This window comes from Apis laboriosa, unplaced genomic scaffold (assembly GCF_014066325.1).
Source record: "Apis laboriosa isolate Shangri-la unplaced genomic scaffold, ASM1406632v1 scaffold122_cov146, whole genome shotgun sequence".
Taxonomy (NCBI): Eukaryota; Metazoa; Arthropoda; class Insecta; order Hymenoptera; family Apidae; genus Apis; species Apis laboriosa.
In genome coordinates, this window is record NW_025221084.1 from 430911 (window position 1) to 443728 (window position 12818).

Genomic DNA, 12818 nt, shown 5'->3' on the forward strand with positions numbered 1-12818 from the left:
TCTTTCAATATTTTCTTTTAAAATAAATAATTTATTAAAGTAATGTATAGATATATATATATAATAATTATATATGTTAATTAGGAAGAAAATTGAAGGTCAAAACAAGCTTCATCTTCTATTTCTAAAGAATCAGGTGTATCCATTATGGCAATTAATTCTCCGTCAAAATACAATTTAATTTTTGATTTTTCAATATTGAACTCTTGAGCACATTTCTCTAACAAAGTTTTGAAATTTTCATCTCGTTTAACAAAAATGGTTAAACTTTTCTTGTTTGTTGTTTGTATCTTTATCATACAGACATTATTATCATTTTTTTCCATCACATTGTTTGAAATTGTATTGTCTTTTTTAATAATACCTCCTTCTGTAAAAATATTTTGTTTCTATTCTTATTGAAAAAAATATTAAAATAAACTATAACTTTATATTAAAAAACTCAACAAGTCATCAATTTACCAAGTATGTCTATTACAGATAAATTTATAGAAACTGGAGTATCATTTCTTTTAATAATTTTATCTTTTTTTGTTATTAAAATTTCATCAATTGATACTTGCTCTAAATTAGCAAAATATTTAAAAATTTGTCCAAAGTTTTCATTCTGAAATAATGCATCTAATTTTATTTTTAAGATAAATGCATTAAACAATAAAATTATTAGATATAAAATAATTTTTATATAAAATAAATCATAGTTAAAAAATTTTATGATTTAAAATTTATATATAATTATGAAATATGTTATATGTACATACTTGACAAATATTCAAACGATATATATTTTTTGATCGCCAAAGAATTTTAATATTTATTTCATAATTCTCATTTGGATTTGGGTATTCAGTTATATTATCTTCAACTATATATAAATCATTTTCTGATAAATTTTTCTCTTCTATAGAAACAATTTCTAAATCTGAATCTGTTTCAGATATATTTTTTCTCTAAAAAAATATTAATATAGAGTATTTTAATTGAACAAATTAATAAAAAAATTATATTTTAAAAAATTATAGGTCATTATTTAAAACAAATTTGTTTTTCTTTTTAAATATATGATATAGATATATTATATATATATAATATAAATATTAATGTCATAACTTACTTGTTTTTGTTTTGCTGATCGATGCTTAGAACTATATTTTTTGTTTTTTATCTTTCGATTTATTCCTTGTTTTAAAACAGTATCGTTAAAAATTTCACATCTGTAAATTAATAATTTATATAAAATATGTATCAAAAATATTATATTTATTATAACAATGGAAAAAAAAAACATTAATGAAATATAATACATGAAATAGAAAATTATAAAATTCTATAAAAACTAATTTTTTATGAACTTTATTCTATATGTATTAGACGTGCTTCAATTCTTCATTATTTGCTTGTTTTTCCTCTTCTTTTTCTTGATCCTTACATTGTAGTAATGTCTGCTTTTTCTTCAAGGCTATAGAATTATATTTTAATTATATAGTATAATTTAATTTTCTTGTTTAAATTAGCAATATTTAAACATTATTAAGAATTAAAAAGTAAAGATAAAAAGAAAATATGTATATTTACCTTTCAATTTTGCAACAGAATTTAAATATATATCATCATCATCTTCAGATGAACTTAATTGCACTGTTTCCATTGTGTAATTTAATTTTGTATTTTAATTTTTTTTGTATATTTTATTATATCACTTATTATTAAAACATTAAAAAAAATAGATTAAAATAAAATTAACTTTCTTTTATTCAATAGAAAAAATAGGGTTAGATTTATTATCTCTTGAATACTTTAAAATATAAATTTTTTATATACTATTTTAAGAAATAACAATATAAATATAAATTATAATAATGATAATTAATATATTATTTGAAAAAATAAAATGAATAATATTTATTAAAGAAATGTAGAAAATGAAACAAATTTAATTTTCACATCATAAATTTTTTCTACTCGACACTAGTTTAAATTGTGATTGTACTGCCATCTCCAGAGAATAATTTTAATCGAATATTGTTTGATAAAAATAAATTTTTTCATACAAAAAGAAATGTGAAAAACTAATTTAATAATTAATATGTAGATTATTACTTAATTAGGAATCTTTTTATTATTAAATATCATTATTTAATATTTTAATACTATATATTTTCAATATGCTCTTTAAGATTCAAATTTTAACAATTGAAAAATATACAGAAATCAATATTTAGAATCTCAATTCTTTCTAAAAATATAATTATAATAACAAAAATATAATAATATAATAATAAAAAATTATGTTTCATATATATATATTTAATAATATTTTTTTAAAATATTAATATTTGATTTAATAATATAATTATTTTAAAATTAAATATAAATTATATTGATTTGTATTTAGATTATATTCAAATTAAATGTATATTCCAATTTTGACAAATATATTATCAATAATTAATTTATAAATTTTCATAATTGTTAAAGAATCCTTCAGAAAAAGCTTTTTTCTTTCTCTTCTTTCAAATATTACGATTGGTGCGTAACTTGGTGACGTAAGTTAACGATAGTTTTACCCGTGGACCATATTGAGTTCTCTTTCATCTCTTAAGATCCTTAGTGAAACGAAAATCTTCGAATATCATGCTAGTTACATTGTCTGTTTAAGATCAAGTTTATGCGTTATCTCTATCATCATTTTCGATGATAAGAATTATTTTTTCTCAACGGAATAGCAACGATTTTCCATTTTTAATCGGTGAGTATGTCTTCTGCTAAATTTCCGGTTGACTGTCATTCTAAAATTTTATTAAACTTTATGAAAAATAACTTGCCAATAACAATTTGTCTATTTTCACTTATATTTTTTTTACATTTTTTAATTGTTTACTTGACGTGAAGATTGATCAGATTGTCATATATTCAATAATTTTTTAAGATTCGTGATTGGAAGGCTTTTTTTAATTGAAAATTTTATTTCTAAATATGTGAATCATTGAAAAGAATATTAAATAAAACAAGAGATATTAGGAAAATATTTTGTAAATTAAAATCTAACCTTTTTATCATATAGTTTCAGGTGATGTGGTTGTTGCCTAACCTAAGTACTTTATTAGAATGCTCTCTTATATTATATATCCTATGTATAGTTTATTATTATTATTTGTATTTATTTTTATTTTTTATTGTTTTCTTATTTATTTATCTATATTTATGTACTTAAATGATAAATTATTGATTCTTGTATTTATATTTAAAGATTTTTTAAAATATATTAATATTTAATTCTTAAATTAAGCTAAATTCATGATACTATATGACAGCATTAATATTGTAATTTCCATTGAAATAAAATTATCCAAATTGATATCTACAAATTTTATCGAAATATTATTGTGTGTGTGTGTGTGTGTATATATATATATATGTATATATATATATATATATATATATATATATATATACATACAATATATTAAATAATACATACATATTTATATAAGCATTTTTATCTATATTTTTCTAATTTAAAAAATTTTTTTTTAATTTTTAATAAAATATAATATTACAAAATTTTTGAATATTTGTAAATAAAATAAAATTATTCATATAAATCTGTTATATAATATTTTCACTATTTGTATATTATATTATGATATTAATATATATTATAAATTAATATATATTATAAATATAGTTAAGTTAAAGATTTAAATTAATATTAATGTAATGCAGAAATAATGCAATACACATGACTTAAACAATTTATAATTTTTATATATTTTTACAATATTAAATTCTAAATATTTGCGTAAACAAATAATAAAGATTAACGTGAAAAATTCTTGCAGAGATATTAAATTTTTTAATTTAACATCGAAATTAGAAGTGCACATAAGCTAAATATAATAAATAGAAATTATTAATAACATTAATAACAGCAAATTTATATATATATTTAAAATTAAAATTATATATATTTTTTTTATATAATAAATGTTTTTTCTATATTATAAAATTATTTTATTATTATTATTTTATTATTATTTATTGAATAATAAAAAACTATCCCAGTTTTTGATAGAATTTGATAGGATAAAAGATTTTCTTAAAGACAAATCGATGCTTATCCTAATTGTAACCTATTACAAATTGAAGATATTAAAAAGTTAGTTAGGAAGATATTAAATAGTTAAGATTACTTTAGAATCTCCTGATTATTCATTGTAGTTTATAAAGAAAAAAAATAAAAAAAGATCATATACAATTATTATTTAGATATTATTTATTATTGATTATTAATTATTTATTATTAATTATTTATATAATTAATTAAATTATTGTTTTTTTAATCATTTTTTTTATTTAAAAAATTATAATTAATTTATCTTATAATAAAAGAATTTAAATTTGATTTATTTTTTTTGAAATATGATTATTAAATTGGCAAAATAATTATGAATTAATAACTATTTTTATATAGAAGATATAGTCGACAAATATTTTTAATGTATATAATAAATTAGATATTTCATATGTAACATTACAGTTGATATTTTTGACTAATCACAATAATATTTGAAATATTAGTTGTTAATCAAATTGCTATCTCTACTAGCTTTCATAGAAAATAAATAATATATGGATTTTGTTTTTCATCAAGAAAATAGATTCGAATTAATATTCGGACATTACAATTTACAAGAAATTATATTTTTTTATATATTTGTTTATTTATTTTTTATAATTTAAATTGATTAAATTGAATTGATTATCTTTTAATATATTAAGATATTCGTTGTAGTTAGTAAAAGTGATTTTATTTTTTAATGGATGAGAAAAAAGACGAAAAATGTGTGAATGAGAAATTCGAAATAACGGCAAATCATGAAATCGATAAGTAACATTTTAGAAAAGAATAAAATGACGATTTTGAACGAATTTAAAGATTTATGGTTTCTAACTTTTAGGGATTTATCCGTTTTCGGATTTTTCATTTTGCGGACAATTTGAATAAGAAAATGAAATAAGAAAAGTAAAGATAATAACGATTTTATTTCGAAATAAAATAACAATTGCTTATTTCGAAAATATCATATTGCGTTTGATGTTTTCTTTTTTTTATAACATATTTTAAGTAATTTAATATATTAAAAATTATCTTTTGTTGATGAATGTTTTATTCTTATTTTAGATATTTATCATTTTTTTTTAATATATATATATATTTTTTAATTTATATAAAAAAAATCATATGATTACAAAAAACAAGTTATCTTAATTTATTTCGATGTATTCGAACATTATCATAAATTAAAATTGCATTTTTCTAAAACTTATAAAAAATTATTTTTTTTTTAATTTAAATTTCTTAAATGTCCAAATATTAAAATTTAATTTATTTAATTTATCGCTTATTGTGCAAAAAAACTATGTGCATTAAATAGCTAAATACAATTTATATTTTTATAACTATAAAAAATATATTAAAAAATAATCACTAAAATTGAATTACAAGAAACAATACAATTATATACAAATTATGTATAATAATAACTATAAAATTAAAAATATATAGAGAAATGATTTTTTGATATATCTTTCTGAATATTAATATTTAAAATAATAAATTAATACTTAAAATAAAAAAACTTATTATATTTATTATATTTATATTTAATACGTATGATTAAATATATACATATTATATGCATATAAATTAGTTATTTTTTATAATCTTTATCTATAAAAATCATAGTTGTAAGTTTTTGAAATAAATTATTTTTTTTTAATATAAAAAATTAATATAATTTTTTAAATTTAATATTTAATATAAAAATTTTATCAATAAAAAATTATATTACCAATAATAAAATAAATAAATATTTTTATATAAAAAAATAATTTAATATATGTAAATTTATATATATATAAAAATAAAAATGGAATTAATAATGAAAAAAATTAAATAAGATGATAAAGTTATATTTAAGATTTTTTTAAACTTTGTATTAATTTTCTTATTTATTAAGCAATATTTACTCATATAATGCAGTAATAAATATAATTCATAAAATTATATTACTTAATTATAGATAGTAATAAATATGATTATTATTATACATTATTATATTATTATATGTTTCTTATATTATTATTATATATATTATTTATATAATAAATTATAATTTTCTAATAGGGAACAAATTATAATTTATAGTTTCAATGGAAAAGGGCAGTGTGAAAAAAACTACAAATGAGTTTAAGTAAGTTATTTGATAGATATAAGAAATCATAATTAAAAAATGTATATAATATTAAGTTTTATTATTATTATTATTATTATTATAATACATGAAAAAAATTTATATTTAATTACAATAATTATTAATAATTAATTATTATTATTATTATATAATATAAAATAAAGTTTGAAATAATTATATTATTCCTAATTAAATTTTAGACTTCTTCCGAAAATTATAAATGGCGGAATCGCAGGTATTATCGGTGTCTCTGTTGTATTTCCATTAGATTTAGTTAAAACACGATTACAGAATCAAATTATCGCTTCTAATGGTGAACGAATGTACAAATCTATGTAAGTCAATACAAGATTTAACAAATTTCTAACAAAACAAAATATGCACAATTATATAAATAATTTTTTTATTAAATGTAAAAATTGTAAATTTCAGGTTTGATTGCTTTAACAAAACTTACAAGGCTGAAGGTTATTTTGGCATGTATAAAGGATCTGGTGTGAATATACTTTTAATTACACCAGAAAAAGCAATTAAACTCACTGCCAATGATACTTTTCGTCACTATTTATCTATTGGATCTGGGTATATTGTTTTTTCAATTTTATTAAATAGATATATATTATAAATATAGTATATTATGGAAATGCAGCATATTTGGAATATCAAGATGAATAAAAAATTATTGCAGAGAAATAAATAAAACTATATGAAATTATAGGGAAACTGATAAATTCTTATATTTCAAATTCTGAATAATATAAAGAAAATATAAAAAAAATATAAAGTAGTTAATATTTTGACTTAATTAAGTGGTGTAAAAGAATTTTGTTATTTAATGCAAGTAATCTGAAATAGTGGTATTTTAAATTATTTTCTATATTTTATAAAATTAAATAAAAATAAATATTTATTAATTATTATTATATAAATATTTATTAATTATTATTATATAAATATTTATTATTAATTTTCTTTTGTGATATAATCAAATACAAAAACAATATAGAAACTATTATATTAGATAAATATTGATTTTTAATCTTAATCTCCATAATATTTATTCTTTATTATAACATAATCAACTAGTTGTGTCAAAATCTTTGTTAAATAGTGGTCATTTTTTATTTATAAGTTTTAATTAATCAATATTTCCTCTTTATTTATTAATAACATAACTCTAGGAATATTTCATATTAAATTATTTTTATTTTTAATATTCTGAATTAGCAACACAATATTGAAATCTAAAAATTCTATATTATATTTTATATTTTCGAAATATTTGAAAAAATCATATAAAATCATAAAATTAAAATGCAAATGAAATGATTAAATGATTTAATTTAAACTTTTGTTTACATTTTTAATATGATTTCAACAATTGAATACGTGTTGAAAAATTTTTGAAAATTTATTTATTTTATTTTTCTGCAGATTAAATCAGAAATACTAAAATTATAATTTTTATTCAAATATTGATTCATATATAATAAGTTCATTTGTTCTATTATTTATGATATTCTAAATTAATAGTTTTTTAGGTATCACATTTTTTTAAATATCACATTTTCTTTAATATTAATAACATATAATATAATATAATAATAGCTTGATTAATAGCAATAATTCCATATTAATATAAATATCGATATTAATATTTATATTTTAATATGATATTTGCTTTAAAATATTTTGAGACAAACATATTGATATAAAAAGATTATTGCACAAATATTATGTTTACTTTTTGTAAAATTTTTATATATATAATTTTTTTTTATATATTTGTCATAGATATAAATATATAGATAGAATGATGCGATATTAAAAATTTAAAAAAAAAAATAACAGTGATTATATATATATATATAAGAAAAAATTGTTTAAAATATTAACCTTGATAATATACTTCAATTGTTATTTAAAATTGGTCTTCTATCTAATTTTTCTAATTTAAAATTTAATTAATATTTTTGTTTATTATATATTTCTGAGCCAATTACATCATTGAATCTTTGAAGCTGTTTTGTCAAAGAAATTAAAAGTAAATATACAATATTTATATAATAAAAAAAATATATATATATATATAAAAATTATTTTGTGTTTTGTCCAATTAAAATAATTCAAATACTTTAAATATAAAATGTCTGAATCACATCAATAAGATTTTATATTTAAACAAAATAATAAACAATAAATTTAAATTTAAATTTAATTTAAAAGTTAAAATCTAATTTTCTGTATAGACAGAAACTGCCATTAGAACGTGAAATGTTAGCTGGTGGTTTAGCTGGAGCATGTCAAATTATTGTCACAACACCAATGGAATTACTCAAAATTCAAATGCAAGATGCTGGACGAATAGCAATAGCAGCAAAAGAAGGTAGATATAAATTTATTATTATTTTAAAAAACAAATTGATTTTTAGGAAACAATTAAGCTAGGATTATTGTTAAGCAAAAAAAAAAAAAAAAAGGGAAAAGCAATTATTGATTAAAAAGAAAGTTTTTAAGAAATTTATAATTGTAAATGATTTAAAAATGATTCTTCTGTGAATATATTTTATATTTAATTTATTTTAATATATGAAAACAATTTTTAAAATACAGTCAATAAAATTTGTAATAAATTATAATAAAAATTTGAATCGAAAAATTTCATATTTCGTTCGATTGATATTATTTACAGCCAGTGACATCTGTGATAACCAATAAAAATTAAAGACAGGAAGATTTAGTTGCAGATGGATGACAGCATTATCAAATATAAATTGGTAAACAGTTTGAAAGAATTGTGTTTGCTTTCAAATTAGAATACTTAGATTTTGTTGATGAGTTTTCCAATATTAAATTATGATCTTTGACTTATTTATAAAGAATTATTTAAAAAAAGAAATTTAATAATTTTTATCCTTTTATAAAAAAAATGCTTTTATTTTTTTTTCTTATAATATAAATAATCTTTTTACGAATAATATTGTTTAAAAAAATGAAAAAAAAATTAATTCATTCTTAATTTTATTATTTTTATAAATATAAATATAAATATTATTTCATAAATTTTTAAATTTTTAAATATAAAATTTATTTATAAATTTCTCTATGATCGAGTTTCTCTTAATTGAAATTTCTAATAAAATTTTTACGATTCAATTTTTTTTTATGCTTGATTTGTTATAAAGTATTTTTTTCTTTTATATAAAATGTTCTCCTTGTGTGTTATAAATAATCTTTTTTTTTTTTTCAGTATAAAATAACTAACCATGGATTACAATATATTAACACATTCGTTGCAATTGATATATAACTTATATCCATTCAATTATTTAAATCAGGGCTGTCAAATTTTTCCTCTGGCATGACTTGTAAGTCATTGAATCATACAATGTCAATCATTCCATGTATCTTATAATGGTGTGGTATACTACGACAAGAATAAAGATGTAATGAATAAGCTACAATCGCAATGTAGGTGTTAGTTATCATTTTATATGTTGCGCATTTGTTTTAATTATTTTAATTCTTTTCTCAATCAGCAAGTTAGTTAATATCACTATATATATCACAATCTACTTACTATATTCTTATTCTAAAATATAGCTATCTTAATAAAATAGATAGGAAAAAGAGTCAAATGCCTTGTATGAGTGTCAGTTTCCTTGATCTAAATGATGTTGTTAATAGACAATATATAATAAATAAATTTATTTTTTAAACAAAATAAACAATGTAAAATAATCATTATTTATTGTATTTATAATATTAATAAAAATATTTTTGGTAACAGAAAATATAATAATATAATAAATATATAAAAATATATTTTTTTAATTTAAAAATATATTTTTCAAACAAATAATAATATTTAATGAAATTAGATTTAATAGTAGCGAATGTGTTATGATTTTCATAGTATTATTTTCAGAAATATCAATTTTTAATTCAATATAAATTTATTAAAAAAAATTTTTTAAAATTGTAAAAATCCAAATTATAATAAATAAAAAAGAAATAAGTATAATACAATTTCAATTAAAAAATATATAATAATTTATATAATTTATATTATATTGATAATTAATATATGTATATAATTTATATATTTTTTACGTTTTTCAAATTTCTAATAAGTAAAAATTTATTTTCCCAAATATAAAATTTTTATATTTTTTTTTAATTTTTATATATTGATAGAATTTGATAAATAGATTCTAAAAATTTCAGTTTTAATTTTAGATTCATAGTAAGATAATAATAATAAATAAAAATTCATAGTAAAAATCATGAATGTCTAAACATAATCCAATATTGATCTATATATACTGTCCATAGTACACAAAGTATCCAAGAACTAAAATTAATAAAATAATCTTTAATTTTTTCATATTATAAATCGAATAATAAATCAAACTTGATTTCAATAAATAAAAATTTAATTAGTAATTAATAAAATGAATATTTCATTTACGGTTTCATCAATGAGTTGACTGTTTTTTATCATCGTTGCAGATGGCATATTTCATCTATGTAATAATTAGTTTCATGAGACATGAGAGCATTAATAATATTTTAAATAAGCATTCGGAGTATTTTTAAGATTAAAATTTTATTTTTGAAAAAATAAAAAATCAAGTTTTATTACATCATATAAAAATATTTCATTATATTTTATTATATTAATATTTTCTTACTCAAAGAATTAAAGTTTTTTTGTTTTTTTTTCATATATTTATTCAATTTATATACATATAATATGCGCACATGCGCCCAATTTAAAATAAGTATAAATAACCAGTTAATAATAAAACATTGAAATCTATTGTTACTAATAAAATAATAATACATAAGTAAAAATAAATTATTTTATTACAGCAGATAAAACTATATCAAAAGTATCGGCTTTATCATTAACGAAAGATTTATTACGAAAAAGAGGTATTCTGGGACTTTATCAAGGTACTGGTGCAACAGCACTTAGAGATGTCACATTTTCTATTCTTTATTTCCCATTATTTGCTAGACTGAATGATATTGGGCCAAAAAGAGATGATGGCTCTTGTAAGTATTTAATATTCCATATTAAAGATTTATTAATAATTTAAAATTTTATGAATATTTTTCTATTTTATTGTTTAGCTGTATTTTGGTGTTCATTTTTGGCTGGCTGTACTGCTGGTTCTATAGCTGCATTGTCAGTGAATCCATTTGATGTAATTAAAACTAGATTGCAAGTAATCAAAAAGGCTCCTGGTGAACCAACATATAATGGTGTATTAGATTGTATAACGTAAGTATAAATTTTCATTATATCATTTTTTTTTAATAATAATTAAAAATATTAAAATAATATAATTAGAAAATTATATAAAAATAATAAATAAAAGGATTTGAATAATATTTTAGCTATTAGCTATTTCAATTATATTATTACATATATAGTTTTATTATATTATGCAAATAAAAAATAAATTATAAAAAAAATACATTTAATAATAAATTTTATAGTAAAACTTTGAAGAATGAAGGTCCAATTGCATTCTTCAAAGGTGGAGCATGCAGAATGATTGTAATAGCACCTCTTTTTGGGATTGCACAAACTGTTTACTACCTTGGTGTTGCAGAATGGCTGTTGGGTCTTAAATGAACATTACTTTCTACTTTCTTATACTTAAATACTCTGGGATTAAAATGACAATAACTGGCGCATTATAAATATATTTTTTCGCTTAATATGGTTCGTTAATTTTTGAAGTTATATTTTTCTTTAATTATATGAAAACCTTGGTTATCAGATATATGTAAACTATTGTTCAAGATTTATTCGATAAATTTATTAATTTCTATTCATTAATATTTTAGTTTTAACATGTATATATTATCATAATTTTTTTTTCTTTTTGTTTATAAGTTCTTTTAATTTTTTTTTATATATTGCAATCTAAAAATCAAATAAACTTGCTAATTGTAATCGAAATAGAAATCTCTATATAACAATTAAATTTTATCAAAATAATAAAATAAGTCATAATATCTTAAAATATATCTTAAAATATAATTTTAAATTTGATTATTAAAATTAAATTATGAGATATTATAGCTAAGTTTAATATAAATAAAAGAAAAAAATGCATTATGATTATGATTATGCTTCAAAGATTAATCTTATTATTTCTTCAGATAATCAAGGTTATTGAGCTATATAAAAGCTAAGTCAACATTTATAAATAAAAAAGAGTCTGATCTAGTATTATTGAAAATGAAAATGAAATCTATAATTTGCGATCACGTTGTTTATTTTATCTATTCTCCATATGAATTATTTCGTCAGAAACCAGTGTCTCCAACATTTTTTTCAACTTTTACAGTATGTTTTACAATATATCATTATATATATATATATGTTGCTAAAATTTTGTAAAGATAAAATAGAATTTATATAATATTATTTACTTCATATATATTTGGAATGAATAAAATTATGCATAAAGTGTTACTTATCTAATGTATAATATGTAATATTGTTAATAAATATTAAACAATTATACAAAAAATCAATTA

The 12818-nt window shown here is 17.4% G+C and overlaps 2 protein-coding genes across 5 annotated transcripts; one reads left to right on the plus strand and one right to left on the minus strand.

Moving 5' to 3' along the window:
* Positions 1 to 10: 10 nt before the first annotated feature.
* LOC122720217 (uncharacterized protein CG4449) lies at positions 11 to 1772 on the minus strand. The gene is made up of 7 exons (XM_043946775.1): positions 1576 to 1772; positions 1378 to 1459; positions 1115 to 1214; positions 762 to 950; positions 551 to 607; positions 463 to 517; positions 11 to 370 (listed from the first exon to the last, which is right to left on the minus strand). The coding sequence occupies exons 1-7, from the start codon at positions 1646 to 1648 to the stop codon at positions 81 to 83; spliced, it is 846 nt and encodes a 281-aa protein (XP_043802710.1). The 5' UTR covers positions 1649 to 1772; the 3' UTR covers positions 11 to 80.
* A 738-nt stretch (positions 1773 to 2510) lies between these two features.
* LOC122720205 (mitochondrial glutamate carrier 1-like) lies at positions 2511 to 12700 on the plus strand. Of its 4 annotated transcripts, XR_006347729.1 has the most exons (9): positions 2514 to 2749; positions 6212 to 6257; positions 6458 to 6592; positions 6690 to 6839; positions 8507 to 8643; positions 11133 to 11318; positions 11397 to 11547; positions 11766 to 11994; positions 12438 to 12699. XR_006347729.1 is itself a non-coding variant. In XM_043946745.1 (8 exons), exons 1-8 carry the CDS (start codon positions 2695 to 2697, stop codon positions 11902 to 11904), a joined length of 996 nt encoding a protein of 331 aa, XP_043802680.1. In that variant the 5' UTR covers positions 2511 to 2694; the 3' UTR covers positions 11905 to 12700. The 4 variants fall into 4 exon arrangements, 3 of the variants coding, with proteins under 3 accessions (XP_043802680.1, XP_043802679.1, XP_043802681.1); XM_043946745.1 differs by having other exon boundaries at positions 2511 to 2749; positions 11136 to 11318; positions 11766 to 12700; XM_043946744.1 differs by having other exon boundaries at positions 11766 to 12700.
* Positions 12701 to 12818: the final 118 nt, after the last annotated feature.